We start from the raw sequence: 17,565 nt of genomic DNA, 5'->3' as shown, positions 1-17,565 counted from the left end.
TTAAATTTGTTTTTAAAGGTATTTTCCATTCCAACCTTGGCAAGTTTTCTTGCTTTGGAGTCTCTAAATTCTCCGTGTTACGATTTTTGCAGCAAATGATGGTCCTCAGTCCCCGTTCCATCACATTCTGCCCAAGTGCAAGCTGGCCAGGGACCTTAAGGAAGCTTATGACAGGTAAGACAGGTGGGTGGCATGCTTGGTGCATCTCCCTGTGGGCCTTGTTGCCTGAGCCGTTGTCCTGTGGTGCCACTGAGATGGGGGTGAGAGAGCCCTTCTGCTGGGACAGTCCCTCCCAGAACTGAACCTGAAGTCACATGGGAGAGCCTGAAAGTGTTTTGCATCATTAGATGCAGGGTCAGCATGACACAGTGCCAAGTTCTGGGTCTGTCCTCTAAGACGGTGTCACTGTCACCTCCTCATCCACGAGGAAACTGAAGGTCAGAGGGTGCTCCTCCTGGCTCTGAGGGACTTGGGGCTTGGGGCCTGAGTGTAGGAGAGCAGCAGACATTTGCAGACACAGCAGAAGTTAACAGTTCCAATTATATTGGTGTTCCCAGCACTCTCTTTGTGGACAAGCAAAGAACCTCTTTTTAACGAGGGTCCACCACTCCTTGACCCTGGGTCTGCAATGCAGGTGGGAGGTGGAGAGTGGGGGTTGGGCAGGTGTCCAAGTGACAGTTCCCCTGAAAGCTTTGCCTTCCCCCTCTACTCCAGGACTGTTGGTTCATGAGGAGCCATCACTCACACCCGAGGGGACCGCTTAGTGCCAGGCATGTTGCTGCACAGACGGCATGGAGGTGCAGGCTTCTCTGGGCCGTGTCCTTGCATGCAGCCCAGTGCCCTCTCCTGGCCTTCTTGGGGCTTCGTTCCATCCTGGTAGGCTGCATGCCACCCACTGGAGGTGTGCTGGATCTAAGAGTGCGGCCGGCGATACCACATGTTATTGGAGCGCAGCAAAGGTGGCTTGTCCAGCATCCTCTCCTTTTTTTTGATGTTAATAATTTTCCCGATCTTACCAATAATACGTGTTCATTGTAGATACTTAGGAAATATAGAAAAATAAAGAGAGGGGCGCCTGGGTGGCGCAGTCGGTTAAGCGTCCGACTTCAGCCAGGTCACGATCTCGCGGTCCGTGAGTTCGAGCCCCGCGTCAGGCTCTGGGCTGATGGCTCAGAGCCTGGAGCCTGTTTCCGATTCTGTGTCTCCCTCTCTCTCTGCCCCTCCCCTGTTCATGCTCTGTCTCTCTCTGTCCCAAAAATAAATAAACGTTGAAAAAAAAAAAATTAAAAAAAAAAAAAAAAAAAGAAAAATAAAGAGAAAACAAAGCCCGTCTGTAGTCCCATACCCAATGATACTTGTTATGAGCATTTTGGAAATTTTCATTCTTTTTGCCGTTTTAACTAAAGCTTTTGAAAGGCCACCTATCCATCAAGTTTGAAAATCAGAGTGTTGAGTTTCTTTCCTGCTGTACCACCACCAGTTCCCATTCTGGTGGCAGGATGCATTTAAGCAGACAGCCGTGTGTCCTGTGCCGTCCCTCACAGGTGGGCCTGAGGCACACACAGGTGGGCACAGACAGCCTTTCTCCTTTTACGCTGTACATGCGGCCTGCCTTTTGCCTTCGTAGTTGAACCATGTAGCTTAGACTCTCTCTGTATTGGCAAATAAGGACTTTTTCATTTTTCTTTTTTTTAATTTAATTTTTTTATTTTAGAGAGGGAGAGAGCGAGCGCAAGCGAGCATACGCATGAGTCGGGGAGGGGCGGAGGGAGAGGGAGAGAGAATCCCAAGCAGGCTCCGTGTTCAGCGTGGAGCCTGGTGTGGGGCTCGATCCCACGACTCTGGGATCGTGACCTGAGCTGAAATCAATAGTCAGACGCTCTGCCGACTGACTGAGTCACTCAGGGACTCTTTTTTTTTTTTTTTTTTTCTGCATAGCCAGCCAGCCCTTCCCTTGGGCATTTAGTTGGTACCAGCCTCTGGTGCTATAAGACCTGCTGGTCGGCTCCGTGCCCATGTCACTGTGTACGTGTGCCTATGTATCTACAAGGTAAATTCCCAAGAGTGGAATGGCCGGGCTGAAGAGGTAAAATGCACTTGTAATTTTGGTGTATTTCCCCGTTGGGGCTTGTGCCTCAGGCTGTACCCTCCCCCCACTAGCAACACAGGAGATACCTCTTCTTTGGCTTTGCTGGCACAGAGTCTTGGTGAACTTTTGGACCGTACCGGCGTAGTGGGTGGAGAATGGTGTCCTGGCACAGCTGTCTGCATCTTCACAAGTTCACACATCTCCCTTTTCTTTCTGAGCTCTGCCCAGATCCCAGCTCATCTCTCTCTTGGGAGGAAGGGTGCCCTCATAAAGGAGGCAGAGCTGTCCTCTGTGACACAGTCAGTTCCTTTGTCCTGATTTTGGTGACCGCTGGGTGTGGGCCTCTGGGCGTTAGGAAGTGGGGTCTCTAGTGTCGTAGCCACCCCGTCCGTTTCTCTCATGACACCGCTTGTGATCACGTTGAAGCTGTCTCTGCAGTAGGAGAAGTGCTGCTCTCTGGCCTTGGGTTGGCTGGTGCCAGAAACCCCTTCTGTGAGAAGTGTTGCCTGCTTCTGAGTGGGACTCTGTACACCTCAGCTAGGGTTAGACCACAAGCAAAATTCAGCCTAACCTGGAGATAAAGTAAACGTCAAACCAGAACCACACTTACTATGTCTAAAGAAAGAACGGACTGCAATTTCTGATGTTTAAACCGCAAGTTGGAGGGAATGAAGTCCTGGGTAGTTGGCCTGCCTGTAGCGACTCAGAGCTTGAGGTGGCACAGTGCCCCCTGGTGGACATTACTTTAAAGGAGAAGGACCCTTTAAAGGTCCTTCTGGACCGGATTCCCTTTAAAGGAATCTGTTCTGGGGAAGAAAAGGCTCCCAGGGTCCCACTGTTGAGCCGTTGCCCTCCTTTCTCTAGCGCAGGCACCCTGGTGTGTTAGTGTTCAGGATCTTGTTTTCTCAGGGTGAACCCCCATGTACCCTTCCTGTTCTCAGACCCCACCCTGCTCAGGTTGTGGGTCCTGGGGCCCACCTCACGTAAGCTGGCAACAGTGCCTGTCTGGAGGGAGTCCCAGGGACAGTGGTGCACTCCCCCTGCACCCTGTCCCAGCCTGGCAACAGCAGTGGCTCTGTGACTACCCAGGAGCCCCCCTGGCCTGCGGCCTTCCCTTTGCCTTGAGGTATGGCCTGGCCTGTTGCTGTAGGGTAGGCTTGCTTTGGAGCTAAGAAAGGGAGACTTGAGTTTACATGACTGATCTGGTAGAACAGATCACAGAGCCACCTTCTCCTATTGTCAACTTCCCAACAGGTTTCCAGAAAACCCCAGGGAGGGTTTTCTCCAAGCAGAAGTGAAAGGCTGGAAGATGTGAGATGTGGAGGCTAGAGGTTGGGGTGAAACTTCTCAAAGGAGTGGTTCTGGATTTGCTGTTTTCATTAAAATCCAGGGTTGTGGTGTGGCCGACTAGCCTGGTGGCCTTGTGCCCTGGGACCCAAGTATCCATGAGTATAGGCTGGCAGCATAAATCCCTCAGGAGCCTACCCTGACTGTTCTAGCACCTGTGTCTCTCCATGGAGCTTGGTGATCTCAGTGACAGTGTCCCACTCTTTTGTGTGACTGTTAGGTGGTGTGTCCCATGACATGAGGTCAGGGATACCCCTTCACTTTCTGTAACACAGACCTTGTGGTTGGCACGTGGGGAAGCACGGCTTGTCCACTGGTGGTCAAAGGAATGAACAAACCGGAGTCGTGTGATTGTGGATTCCGTGCTTTGATGAAGTGTTTGTTGCACCGTTTTCAGAGTTAATGGGGCCTGTGGTGGGGCCAAGAGTCCTCAGAGCTTGGGGGAGCTGTCCGGGCCCTGGCCAGGCAGGTGGCACTGGGGACTCTGCGTTTGTTCCTTGCTGCCTCCCACTGCTGCCCCTCCAGAGCAGAGATTGGCCCCCAGACACCTCTGCTAATGTCCCGGGAGTTTTACTCCCTTTGCCCGTAAAAAGCACATACATAGAAACTTCTGTTTGAAGGGTCACGGCGGGCCACTTGGTGCCTGCCTGCACCTCTTGGATTGTGAGCAGCGTCCGCTCCATGGACTAGGAAGCCTGGCCGTGTCTGGGACCAGAGTGGCCAGCAGGTGCTGGGCTGGCAGGGTGAAGGTTGCCTGCGAGACCAAACAAGGGCGCTTTGGCTGAAGTTCGTCCTCGGGCGGTGAGGTGTGAGGGTAATGGAGCAAGCTTGTACACAGTACATTTCCACCTGGGATAGGAAAGATAAGAGCGTGCCTTAAAGGATATGCACAGTCATCGCTTTAGGCCTCGGGGCTCTGGTAAGAGCATCTATCTCGCGTGGCAGATGGGGCTAGGCGACCCTATCTGGCCCAGAGCTGTGGGACGGGCTGGATAAGCCTTGCTTGGGTGGGGGGGGGGGGGGGAGTGCTTTTTGCGCGGTGTTTCCCGACCAAACGTGACTGCCCTGGAAATAGAAGTACAAGCATAGCAGGAACCCAGACCCCTGCTCTGCTAAACACTTGTCTTGAAATTGTACTTTATACAGCCTAGGAAATATACTCGTTAATAATGGAATCATGTTATTTGGTGACAGACGGTGGTGACTGCTCTTGTGCTGGTGAACACTGAGTGATAAAGAGAACCGTCAAACACCTGAACCTGATATGGCAATGTGCGTCAACTCTATTTCAAAGTCAAGAAATAAATAAATGAACTGTAGCCTCAGAGATTTTCAGAGGGTGGGCTCCCTCTACCCTGGAGGCTTTAGGAAAAAAACAAAGGGTACTTTGAAAACAGAGCCCGACCTTCTCTTCCCTCCTCTTGGCAGACTTCAGTGCCGCTCCTGGCTCTTGTCTTGCTCCAGGGGCACTTGCGGGGCTTCCCTGGGGGCTCCGGGTGGGTGGGTGTGCTCCTCCTCCCGACTCGTTCCAGGGATTCTTCACACTGCGTCCCAGTGCGAAGTACTCCATGGATGGAAGTTGCCAGTGCGTGAACAGATGCCTGGAAAAGTGGAGTAAAATCCACATGAAAACCAGGGAACCAACACGGGAGCGTCTCTCCCACCCGGAGAAGAGGACCCCACGCCAGTGTGCGCGTGTACATGGCCTTGCCAAGCTCCTGGGGGAGCAAAAACAGCTGCCTTTGAAATGGTAGGAATCTCAGTGTTGAATTCTGATTCTGTGGTGTTCCAACTGCTACTTTGAGCCACATCCTAAAGAGGACAGCTCAGAAATAAAAAGACTATTTTCAGTCCACCAGCCTTTTTGTCCAGGTACATAGTGAAACGGAGGAGGGGTCTGCACATGTAGCTTTGTCAGTTCGTTCTCCCTGCAAGCCCTGCTTTTCCTCACTCTTCTCTTCCCTTTTGTTCACGGACGCTGAGACTCTCATCCACTGGAGCGCTCTCTCATCGTGTGAACTTGCATTCTGTAAGAGGCTGTTTTTCAGAGGTTGATGGGAGCTGTCCACCTGCAAAGACCCTTGCCCAAAACTTGGTGAGGCTCTGGGAGTCTCCATCTGCTCATATTTACTTATTAGCACTCCGTTCTCGAAGAACCCAAGAGTAGTATCCTCCTCTGGGGCCTTGGGGAAGGACCCTGGGTCTCTTCCCTAGATCCTGACACTCACAGGGTTCACCCTGAGGGAGTGTGGCATCAGCCGTGACCCAACCTTCACCTTCCACACTCAGCCACAGCCTGTGGCCCCCACCCCTGCTGCCAGGGGTGCTCTGACCCTCCCTCCAGGGACCACTCGGTGGCGCAGGTGTCCTGGGAGTGTGGCGTGGGTCTTCCTGACACCTCCAGGCAGGGCAAGCAGAGGGTGTTCCGGATCTCTGGGGTGGTTGGCAGTGAGCAGACCGTGGTGTTGGCAGGAATCCTAGGGGTTGTGGAGGTCACAGATGTGCTCTGCATTCTTCACACTTTTTTCTCACTGCACATTCCCTGTTTGAGAAACCTGATGGCCACGATGCTCCCGGCTCTTTGGGCGGACCCACGGGGAAGCTCGCGGTAGTTGGTCTGCTGCTTGAGTTTCGGGGAAGAGATGGTAAGAACAGCCTGTGGGTGCGGGCAGTGAGGGCCATAGCGCCTCCTGCCGGCACTGTGCGTTTGGTGCCCCCGAGGGAGGTGTAAGACCAGGCAGGGCTCCCCCTGAGCCACGGCCTCCCCACACTGGGCCAGATGTGGGCATCTTGGCCTCTCCGGCCAGTTGGGAATGGCAGGGTGGGGTTGGAATGTGATGGGAAGAGCTGGGTCAGAACAGTACGGGCCTTGGCAGTGGGCGCATATCCCCTCTCTTGTCCACCTGCCAGGAGCGTGGTGAGCACCAGCCACGGGGGCTTTGCCCAAGCAGCCACTTTCTCTCTGTGTCAGACACCGAGTGCTGTTGGCACTTAGCCCCGGGGCTGTGCACTGGGCTGTGGGCGCATTCCGGCTGGCTTCTCGCTGGAGGGTTTCAGAAACCCCTGCTGAAAACAAGTCTTCTGTGTGTGGTTCTCCGGTGCAGGGCGTATGGGGCCACGTGCCCGCCGTGGGGCCCCCATGAGCGTGTTCTCCCGGCAGGGGCTCACTGAGAGATAGTCCACCCAGAGTCAGTAGCATGTTCCTTGGGCCCCTTTCCTTTCTCCATTCACGAAATGGTTCTCAGTGCCCCCCAAGTACCCCACACTTTGCCAGCCGTGTGAGGAGCAGTTAGTGCAACACAGGAGCACACCTGGTGACTGAATTCTGGTCGGGGAAACTGCATCCTGTGGTCAGGTGCTCAAGACACACGAATCTGGGGCTAGGGCCGGGACAGAGCTCACCTCCCGGAGAAGGTAGTGCTTGAGTTGAAACCTGAGACAGGGAAGGAGCCGGGTCACCTGGAGGGAGCGCTTGAGTCAGAGAAAGGCAGAGTTGTGGGGACGGTTGCAGGGCGGGGGACCAGATGGCCTCGGGTAGGAGAGGGCATCAGAGAAAAGTGAGCAGGTCACGTGGGGCTTCAGGCTGGGACTGCTGAGATGGGATGGGAGCCGTGGGGGGCTGAGTGCTGAGTGCGGAGGGCAGATGGGGGCTGGTGCAGGGAAGGTCTGGACTTTGTACCTCCCTGCAGGTGGGATGGTTGAGGCGGGATATACGAGAAAGGAGGAGTCAGGGACAGGGTTGCGGTGTTGGGCCCTGGAAGAACCAGATTGCATCACTGGTGAGGTGAGGCCGAGGCCAGCTCGGGCCATTGCCGCGGTACACCTGGGCGGTGCTGGCATCCACAGCAAGGTGGGCGCCGTGTGCTCCTCCCGAACAAGACGCCTGGAGGGACTTGGCACCCCCTGCCCTTCCTGTCCTGCCTCCCTCTCCTTTTTGGAGACAGGCCTTGCCCTGCCTGGCTGCTCATGTGTGGTGGGGCCTTCGGCAGGTGTGCAGGGGGCCTGGCTGTCTCCCCTCTGCACAGGAGGCCTTCACAGAGCCCTGGCACTCTGTTTGGACTGCAGATTCCGGGGCTACCCAGGGATACAGTTCTGCGTTCCTAATGCATTTTCTTCTCTTGAACATACTGAGATGTGCAAAGGTGATTGCTTGCCCCGAGGGCTTCGCTTGCAGTTTCCTCTGACTGGCAGTGTGCCTGGAGGAAGCACCCTCAGGGGTTTTTGTGTGATCTGTGTGTCTGGTCACAAGTTACCGTGTGGATTCCCAGTAGCACCTGACAGTCGCCGCGCCTGCTCTCTGCAGCCTCTGCACGTCCGGCGTGGTGCGGCTCCACATCAACAGCTGGCTGGAGGTGGGCTTCTGCCTGCCGCACAAGATCCACTACGCCGCCGCGAGCCTCATCCCCCCCGAGGCCATCGAGCGGAGCCTGAAAGCCATCCGGTGAGCACCTGCCCCTGCACACGCCCCTCCCCCCTCGCCCCTCGGGGGCTCTTCTCTTTGGCTTCTGTCTGAGGTTTTACCGATTACTTCTTCCCAAGAACCGTGTTTTCCTCTTCCTGCTACAGGAACTGGCAGGTAAGGCTCTACTGTTGACAGAAGTAAAAACACACATTTTGGGGTCTGGTTTGGTCCAGAAATTACCAACCCCAGGATTCCCCTGGGCCTTCTCGGGCACGGCCTGGGGTCCTGCGCCAAGGGTCTTCACCTCAGGCCTGGGCAGGGCTGTAGGGGTCAGACATCCTGGCGGGAAGCCAGGGCACGGGAGGGACTTTGTCTTTATTTACAGTGTTTGTTCACCGGACCTCCTGCATTTGAATCAGAGCTTGTGGGAACTCAGTTACTTAACTGATTTCCTGCAAGGAAAGAGCTAAGCTCAGTTTTCACACACACATCCCACCAAGTCTCCCGTTTCCCTAGAGACTTTTATAACTAAAAAAAGAAATGTGGGCACATGACAGCAAATTTGGGGGTGAGAGAAAGCAAGGCACCCCCCGGCCCGCCCTCCCTCCCTCGCCTAGTCCATGCCTTCAAGTCCTCGTCCTTCCTCCTGGGTTTCCTTGCTGAGTACGTTTTAATGTGGTTCTGTTCATAGTCTGTGGTGAGGATTTTGCTTTTCCCGCATTTGGGACTCTTTCCTTGGAAAAGAGTCACGCATTTTTTCAGTCAACAAACATTTGCGGGGCAATCCCAGAGGTGGGGATGGAGTCGGGTCCTTGGGCCTTCTTCAGCTTTGTTCTAATTAGTTTCTTCTGAAGGTGACTGCAATCCTGGTGGCTTCTTAAAGTCCCCTGGGCCTCTCTCATCCTTCCGGCGGCCTCTTCTCCGGGGTTCGGTGTCTGTGTGCTCGAGGCGTGTGCCTGGTCGGGGAGGCCTGTGGCTCGCATGCTCTGGTGACCCGTGACTCTACTCCGCAGCCCCTACCATGCCCTGCTGCTTCTCAGTGATGAGAAGTCCCTGCTGGGCGAGCTCCCGCTCGACTGCTCCCCGGCCCTGGTGCGCGTGATCAAGACCACGTCTGCCGTGAAGAACCTGCAGCAGCTGGCCCAGGATGCAGATCTGGCCTTGCTTCAGGTAACCCCGGGGGGCCTGGGGCGACACCCCAAATAGGGGGGAATGGGGGAGGGAGGGGTGGGCACGTCAAAGCAGGCCGCCCTTGGCTGAAGGTGGGAGGTCAGGGTGTCAGGAAAGCAGGCTGCCTGTGTGCCATGTACCCAGGTCCGCTACGTGGCCTGCCGTGGTGGGATGGGTAGTCCCTGGGTCGGCTCCAAGTTCTGGAATCCGAGTCAGGCCTGGCTTCGGGGCGGGCTTCGTGAACTGGCTTTGGGACTAACGTTGTACTAACCCCTGTGTCCAAGGATTGTGAGGCATGAGGCCCTCCAGGTGCTGGGTTACTGGGCTCTGAAGGATGGGGTGGCAGGGCTAGGGGCTTGCAGGGGCCCGCAGAGTGTCGTCGTGTGAGCAGCCAGTACCACAGCTCCGCTTTGCCAATGTGGGAGGTGAGGGCAGGAAGTTGGGTTGAGAGCCTGCCTGTGTGCGGAACCAGCACCTAGCTTCGTGGCCTTGACCTCGACCTTGTATGTGCACCCAGGCCTATGTTCTGTGTGAGGTGCCATCCTCTTGCCAAGCCACGTGCTTGTGGGCTGCAGTTTCTGATGGGGTGGAGATGATCTAAGATGATCATCTCTGAGATGAGATGATCTCAGCCCTGGCTGCGATCTGGTTGGAGTCTGGGTGGGGGCCAGGGAGTGAAGAGAAGCATAAAGAGGAGTTGGAGGCCCTGGGGCAGGGTGCCTTCCAGGTGACAGCCCCAGGGCGAGAACGGCGGGCACCATGTGGCCACCAGGGGGCAGCAGGACCTGGCTACAGAGCAGCGGCTTTCTCAGACGGGCTGAGGAAGAGGATCCCAGGTGTGACGCGAGCCTACCTGGGCCCTCTGGGAGGCACGTCTTTGGCCTGTGGTCCTTGGCAAGGTGCGGGAGCTTGACTCTGAGGCCTCTGTTTCCCAAAGCCGCCGTTTCAGATTCTGCCATCCAGGATAAGTCCTTCCCCATGACCCTCATTTACCTGGCCAGAGAGTTTATCCGATTCTGCCTTTGTGTGTCATATGGGCTCACGGACTAGATGGGACCCAGTGAGGACCACATCCTAGTCACCTTCGTAGCAGCCACAAGACAGAACCTTAAATGTTCTGGCTGTTTTGTACACACTGCAGAGCTTGTGTTCTGATCAATACAGGCTGAGCTGTCAAAGCTTTCAAGTTTCTCGGTCTCTTTGGGCAAAGACAAAGCTTTGATGATAACCCCTTCACGCCCCCCGCCCCCCACCTTGCCATGGGGAGGCTGTTATTTCCTTCCATAACCCTCCCCACTGAGCTCACTTCAAATCAGGGTTTCCTGCTGGCATGGCCAGCCTCCCTGGCCTCTGGGACTGCTGCTGCCTGTGGCAGGTCAGGTGGCCCAGTGGAGGCCCCTGGGAGAGCAGGGGAGCAGAGGCTGGCTGAGCCTAGTTGGACCCTCAAGCGTGGATGGCCCCACTAGAGAGAAGATGTCAGCTTACCTCATGTTCCTGAGGCGCCTGGCTGGCTCAGCCAGAAGAGCGTGTGAGTCTTGATCTTGGGGTCATGAGTGTGAGCCCCGTGTTGGGTATAGAGATTACTGAAGAAAAAATAAAATCTTAAATAACTCCTGTTCCATTCCAGGCAAAGTAAATATTTTGGGCCTTGTTTAATTTATTTCTTATTTTTTATTAAAAAAAATTTTTTTTAGATTTATTTTTGATAGAGACAGAGCACAAGTGGGGGAGGGGCAGAGAGGGAAGGAGACACAGAATCGGAAGCACGCTCCAGGCTCCGAGCTGTCACCTCACAAACCGTGAGATCTTGACCTGAGCCAAAGTCGGTCGCTTAACCGACTGAGCCATCCAGGCGCCCCGGGCTTTGTTTTAATCTAATCTATTTTTATTTAATTTATTTATTTTGAGAGAGGGCGAGCGGGGGAGGGGCAGAGAGAGAGGGAGACAGAGAATCCTGAGCAGGCTCCACTCTTGTCAGCGCAGAGCCAGACGTGGCGTTCGATCTCAGGAACCGTGAGATCATGACCTGAGCTGAAATCGAGTCAGATGGTTAACGGACTGAGCCCCCCGGCCCCCTTTGTTTTTATAAGTAAGACACAGCGACAGTTTCAGGCGTGCTGTATACGGAGTCAGCAGTTCCGTATCAAGATAAGTGTAGTTTGGATCTCCTTCACTATTTCACCCCACCTACCTCCCCTATTTGGGGCTTTTTTTGTCATGATAAAGTCGATATGCTCTTTCATATACAAATTGATATGTGTCACAAATTATAGGCACAGAGAGTGCCTGCAATCCTGTATTTCAGAGGTAAACACAGTAGATTCCTCCAGATTTTCTGTATGTATAAATTAGGACAGTATCTTTGATCACACTGTCCGTTCCTTATGATTGGCTTAGTAATGGCTCCACAGACCTTCGCATCCTAACCCTCAGGTCCTGTGGATGCAACCTCCCGTGGGACTTTGCAGAGGCGATAAAGGATCTTGAGATGGGCAAGATGACCCTGGATTGTCCTTGTAAGAAGTGGGCAGGGGATGTGACCCTGGAGGCAGAGACTGGAGGGATGTGGCCACACGCACAGGCCAAGGAAGGCTGCTGCTACAGGAGGCGGAGACTCTGGAGAGAGTCGTCCTGCTGACAGACACTGCAGCCTGGGATCCGAGTTCAGACCTCTGGTCCCCAGAACGGCGCTCGGGCTGCAGGGAGTGGTGGGGGGTGGACGCCACGGGTGAGGGTGATGACAGGTGGAGGAAAGTGGGTGTGTCCTTGCTTTGGAGTGAGCTTCAGTAGGACTTGGGATGAGAGAGAAGAGCGGCAGTGAAGGAACTGAAGTTGCTGCCACGTTGGCACTGGTGGTGCCACTGGAGGTCCTGTTTGCCGAGATGAGGTGGAGGTGGACTCAGCAGTGTTCCTGGCCTTGCATGTGGGTCGGGGTGTCTTGCCCACTTGGGGACACATAGTGATGGCACGGAGGGGCAGCAGGCTCACCTGGGTGATGCAGAATTAGAAATGCCCAGTGCCAGGGCGCCTGGGTGGCTCAGTCGGTTAGGCGTCCGACTTTGGCTCGGGTCACGATCTCACAGTTCGTGAGTTCAAGCCCCACATCGGGCTCTGTCAGCTCAGAGCCTGGAGCCTGCTTTGGATTCTGTGTCTCCCCTTCTCGCTGCCTCTCCCCTACTGTGTGTGTCTCTCTCTAGGTCTCAAAAATAAGTAGACCTTAAAAAAAACTAAAACAAAACCAAAAAAAAGAAGTGTCCGGTGCCGTACCCTCAGACCTGGGCTCCCCTCTTGAAGTTGGAAGGAATTTCTGGCATCTTAGTCTGTCTCTGGCCCGTCTTGTCTGAGCGTCCAGGAGAGCCGGGCAGTGGAACGTGGTCCCGGGATACTGGGACACACAGGGATGAGTGCAGGAGGTGTAGGACAGGTTCGTTTGACCCACATCCAATACCATGCGGAAACCCATCCCCATGCTGGGCTCCTGGTGGGAGCAGGGTGCTGGCCTCTGCCAGCTTGTTCAGACAAGGCCCTTGTTCAGCTGGGCTGACCCCATGGTCCTGAGCACCTCACATGTCCCCATGCTCGTGGGACTTTTCCTTACTGCCAGCCTGGACAACACCGGGTCCCGTGGGAAGTGACTGTCCCAAACCACACAGCGACTGGTGATACAAAGGCTTGTGTGCTTGCCGTGCCAAGCCCCTGGGTGGGGGGTTGCCGTCAGCTCCCTCTGCCTACAGGTTTTCCAGCTCGCGGCTCACCTGGTGTACTGGGGCAAGGCCATCATCATCTACCCGCTGTGTGAGAACAACGTCTACATGCTTTCTCCCAACGCCAGCGTGTGTCTGTGAGTACCTCTGGCGGCCGTGCTCCTCTGCTCAGCCAGGACCTCACTTGGAGCTGGTTACTGGCCTCTGCTGTGTCCAGGTTCTTACTCTGGCCTGGTCCAGGACCACGTGGCCTGCCCTGGGCGTGTGCTCTTCTGGCATTCAGAGCTTCCACGCAGGGTCTGTGCTCCCCCGTGTCTGCTGGCCAGTGGGGTCTGGACGGGGTGCCTGGTGGGGGTTGGGAGCCTTGGTCTTGACTTGGGGGCTCAGAGGGGCTGTGGCCTGTGCCCATCGTTCCTTCTGCCCCTCGAGGGAGAGCATCTGGGCTCTGTCCTCATTGCACCCATCCTAGGCCACCAGCTATGCTGAGCCTTCCTGCTGCCCACCCTGGGCTCATGGTGAGGGCACAGATGTCATGAGATGACAGAGAAGCCTGCTGAGCTCACGGGCACGCCCACCTTACCCATCCCCAGGTACTCTCCACTGGCTGAGCAGTTCTCCCGTCAGTTTCCAGCTCACGACCTGCCATCTGTCCTTGCTAAGTTCTCCTTGCCCGTCTCCTTGTCAGAATTCAGAAACCCCCTCGCCCCCCCGGTGCAGGAGGTAAGTCGCAGGAGTCTTGGGGAGCCCAGGAACCACTCCTCTGGTGTCAGTTTCTCATCCCAGAGCCCTCAGTGCTGCACCCTTAGCCTTGGTTTTGGGGAGGAGGGGGCTTCCTTTGGGGAGCAGGTGGCACATGTGCCAAGGTGATCAAAAGCTGGCTCCCCAGCCAGGCCACCTGCAGACACTTGGGCAGTCCCAAGTCCCCCCACCCCCACTCCAGTGGAGCCCACCCTGGCTATGGTGAGTGGTTCTTGGGGTAGAACGGAGTTAAGAGGCCCAGATGGCAGGAGAGTGGTGCCCTTTCCTGGGTTTGGGTGTGTGTGTGTGTGTGTGTGTGTGTGTGTGTGTAGAATCGGCTTTGTTTTCACTGAACTTGGGCCCTGCCCTCCTGCTCTCTCCCCCTCCACAGTTCAGGTGGCCACAGGGTATATAGGTCTAAGTTCTGGGCTCACTGGTCCCCAGAATCTCCTCACCCAAGAGGATTTGGAGAGGACAGGCCTGGAACAGGCCCCACTGGGCCTGGGGCAAAGTGAGGGCCAGGTGGGATTGCTGGGTGTGGCAAGGGCTCATCCAGGGAGGTATGGGGCTTGTGGTCCAGGTGCTGCCTCGACCCAAGAACAAGGCTCTGCCTGCCTCCTCTCCGCTGAATGCCTGGAGCTTTGGAATTCTGGGCAGGGACCCAGCACAGGGCCAAGATGGGGCAGGTGTTGGAGATGGGGCTGGGTGTTCTCAAGGCTTTGTCTTCCAAAGTATTTGTTTTAATAAGCGACAGATCTGTTAAACCAGTCCTTAAAAGCAAATTCTTTCCCTTCTCAAGTTGTGAATGAGATGGAGATCCAGGTTCTTGAGTTCATTTAGATGCTGAGTGTGACAGTTCTAAAGGCCGCCTTTCATGGGGCCTTTGGTTTCCGGGAACTGTGCCAGGCCATGCCAGCCGAATAAAAGACACGCTTTGCATCTGTACCCAGCAGAAGCTTCCTAATGGTCTGAATGGTGGGTGGGTTTTCCAAGCCATGCCTGGGGGGGCCACCCTGTCCCTTGTCAAGGGCCCGGATGGAGCTGGGTTTGGTCCTGCACAGTCCCGGGCTGAGGCCTTTTTCTTCTCCTTCTGCTTCTCCTTCTGCTTCTCCTTCTCCTTCTGCTTCTGCTGCTTCTTCTCCTCCTCCCCCTCTTCTTCCTCCTCCTCCCCCTCCTCTTCCTCCTTCTTCTGTTGCTTCTTTTTATTGTTGTTTATTTATGTTTTAGAGAGGGAGGGAGGGAGACAAAAGTGTGAGCAGGGGAGGGGCAGAGAGAGAGGGAAACACAGAATGTGAAGCAGGCTCCAGGCCCCGAGCTGTCAGCATAGAGCCCCATACGGGGCTCGAACTCGCAGACCGTGAGATCACGACCTGACTCAAAGTTGGATGCTTAACCGCCTGAGCCACCAGGTGCCCCTGAGTCCGCCTTCTTGTCACACCTCCTGTTTCGGGGCCTGGAGTGTGTTCTTGAGGTCTTAAGAAGCCTCTTTGTTTTACTTGTTAATTTTAAGTTTAGTTATATTACAGTCCTTTTCAATTTTATTTGGTCTGACCAGGTCGTAACACGCCCATGGTACATGCCTATTTTCATGCCTGGGCAGCCATCCCCCTCCCAGGAGGGGACCCCCGCAGACCTGATCAGGCAGATGTGTGTGTCTGAGAACATGCACCTTCCTGCTCAGGCATGCGCAAGCCATGCCTGCACAGGCCTCCTCCCTGCCCCCCGGTCAGGTGGCAGCCCCCGAGGGAGGGGCGGACTCCACGCCCTAGGACTGCACACCGCATTACAGCTCCCCGTCCCTGGGCAGGCTTCCAGGTTGACCCAAGGAGAGGACTTCCTGCTCTCAGAGCAGCAGCCGTCTTGTGAACGGTGTCCAGGCCACAGTGGGCCCGGCTCTGTGCGGTGGGGGGCTTGGGCGACAGGGCTGAGTGGCCTGGGGGAGACAAGGCAGAGCAAGGGCCTCCGTGTAATCAGTCCTGTTCCTCGGCTCTGGGCACGAAAGCCCGGGTGTGTGGTGGGAGCAGTGCAGGTGTAAGCCCAGTGCCCTTGTGGCCCTGCCGCCTTCCCTGGAGCAGGGAGTTGGGCTTGCAGGCCGGCCAGCAGCCAAGAGCTCCTTTTCTGAGATGTGGAGCCTTGTATCCTAGGGTTGGGCCCCTGAAGCTCGTGTGGCCCTTACGCCTGGGATGACTTGTGGGGACCGTGTCTCGGGCCGTGGCTCCCGGGTCCTCCCCAGAGGGGAGCAGGGTGGTGGTGGGGGACCAGCCTTCCCCCCACCCCGCCTACCACCCGGGCCTCAACTGTCTCTTGTGCAGACCCAGCTCATTCAGATGGTCGTGTGGATGCTGCAGCGCAGGCTCCTCGTCCAGCTGCACACATACGTGTGCCTGATGGCCTCGCCCAGTGAGGATGAGCCCCACCCTCGAGAGGACGATGTCCCCTTCACCACCAGGGTCAGCGGCCGCAGCCTCAGCACACCCAACGCCCTCAGCTTTGGTTCCCCAAGTAGGAGCCCCCTGCCCAGGGCACGTGTCTGGTGGGTGGGGGCAGCCTTTGGGAGGGTGCTTGGGAGTGGCGGCCAGGATCCCGACACAGGCACGGCTGGGAGCGACTGGAGCACCTTCGCATGGCCACACGTGCGCGCGCACACCCACACCTTGTGTGGGCAATTGGGTCCTCGCACGGAGAGCCCCTGCCCCCTGCTGAGCGGCTCTCCCTTGAAGGAGGACGGGAGACCTCTCTCCCTGACCTCCCTGTACTTCTGTGGCTCTGAGGAGAAAGCCGTGCCTCTGGGCTCCTGAGCTCGAGTCAAGAGCAGCCTGGGATCAGAGCAGATTTCACACCATCGCTGGAAGGTCACAGTTGAGACTGCTGTGTCCAGGGCCTGTGAAGAGAAAGTGACTGTCACAGCCCCTTCTTTAAAGAGCCATTGTGGCCACGGCATGCCCCAGGTTCCCAGGCTCGGGGCAGATGAAGGGCTGGAAGGCTCCCTCGACTGAGGCCTGACCTTGGTCTTCAGGTCCAGTCCGAGAACCCTGTCCATGTCGGGTAGGAGGGGCGGGATGGGCAGGCCTGCCTTGTGCTGTGGGGGGGGGCCCTGACCAGAGGGCGTGGCAGTGGATTCCCGGTGGGCACAGATGGCGCAACAGGGGCATGTGTGGGGGCTTGGCTGCTTCCTGACCTGTGGCCACCCACAGCCAGCAGTGACGACATGACCCTCACGAGCCCCAGCATGGACAACTCCAGTGCAGAGCTTCTCCCCAGTGGGGACTCCCCGCTGAACAAGAGGATGACGGAGAACCTGCTGGCCAGCCTTTCGGAGCACGAGCGGGCGGCCATCCTCAGCGTGCCTGCGGCCCAGAACCCCGAGGACCTCCGCATGTTTGCTAGGTGGGGGCGCGGTGACCAGTGGGGCTGGCTCAGTTCTAGGGTCAGAACAGAAAGTGGATGGGGACTTAACCAACACAATCCCAACTGAAATCCATCAATGACAAATGGCAGTTGCTGGTTGAGGTGGCGTCTCAGGCACCGTGGTGTCCCCACCTGGGGTGCCTCTGACGTTGGGGTCCCTCCAGGACTTCCTGGGTGTCTCTTGTCACCTCTCTGGAAGCAGCAGCACGTTCTCCTCCTCACGGGGGTTGGCAGGGATTTTTCCCACGTGGGAAAGCTCTTGGCCCAGGCAGTGCGGGGAAGGGGTTCCAGGCCTCCCTAGATCATTGGTGACACACTTCGTCAGACCCGGCTTTGACTTGGGATGGGTGGGGGGCCCTGCAGGTGTATGGTTTTCTGGGTGAGGTGAGGAAACCCTCAGTCACGAACCGCATGCCAGGCAACTCTTTGAAGCAGCCACGTCCAGGCCTCCTACGCCAGCCCTGCCACAGATGGCCCCCTAGAGCCCTGATCCTCTTTGGGTCCGTAGCCATATGGGACTTCCCCACCCACGTCAGGATGCCGAGGGCGGGAATGGCCCTCAGGCTCGCGTGGCTCCAGGGTTTGAGTAGCCGTGTGTCCTCACGGACCCACTTGAGGGGACCTTTCCTGCCTCTGCTGGGGATGGAGGTGTGGGTGGCTGCCTCCCCGAGACCCTGAGATCCCCACCAGCGGCTGTGAGGCCAAAG

At 56.4% G+C, this 17,565-nt stretch overlaps 1 protein-coding gene across 9 annotated transcripts in view; it reads left to right on the top strand.

Annotated features, from left to right (window-relative positions):
- The window catches only part of NPRL3 (NPR3 like, GATOR1 complex subunit), a 43,479-nt gene that overhangs the window by 24,931 nt on the left and 983 nt on the right, over nt 1–17,565 (top strand). For 8 of the 9 annotated variants that reach the window (XM_030300891.1, XM_030300892.1, XM_030300896.1 and 5 more), the window contains 7 exons: nt 93–174; nt 7,740–7,877; nt 8,852–9,008; nt 12,743–12,849; nt 13,303–13,432; nt 15,763–15,952; nt 16,645–16,837. In XM_030300891.1, coding sequence (XP_030156751.1) covers nt 93–174; nt 7,740–7,877; nt 8,852–9,008; nt 12,743–12,849; nt 13,303–13,432; nt 15,763–15,952; nt 16,645–16,837 — 997 coding nt within the window. Of the gene's footprint in view, nt 1–92; nt 175–7,739; nt 7,878–8,851; nt 9,009–12,742; nt 12,850–13,302; nt 13,433–15,762; nt 15,953–16,221; nt 16,490–16,644; nt 16,838–17,565 lie in introns of those variants that run through there. The other variant, XM_030300893.1, reaches the window with a different exon arrangement.

The sequence above is a fragment of the Lynx canadensis genome, chromosome E3, assembly GCF_007474595.2.
Source record: "Lynx canadensis isolate LIC74 chromosome E3, mLynCan4.pri.v2, whole genome shotgun sequence".
NCBI classification, from domain to species: Eukaryota; Metazoa; Chordata; class Mammalia; order Carnivora; family Felidae; genus Lynx; species Lynx canadensis.
The sequence above is the reverse complement of the archived record's forward strand: the minus strand, read 5'-3'. Positions and strand labels throughout refer to the sequence as shown.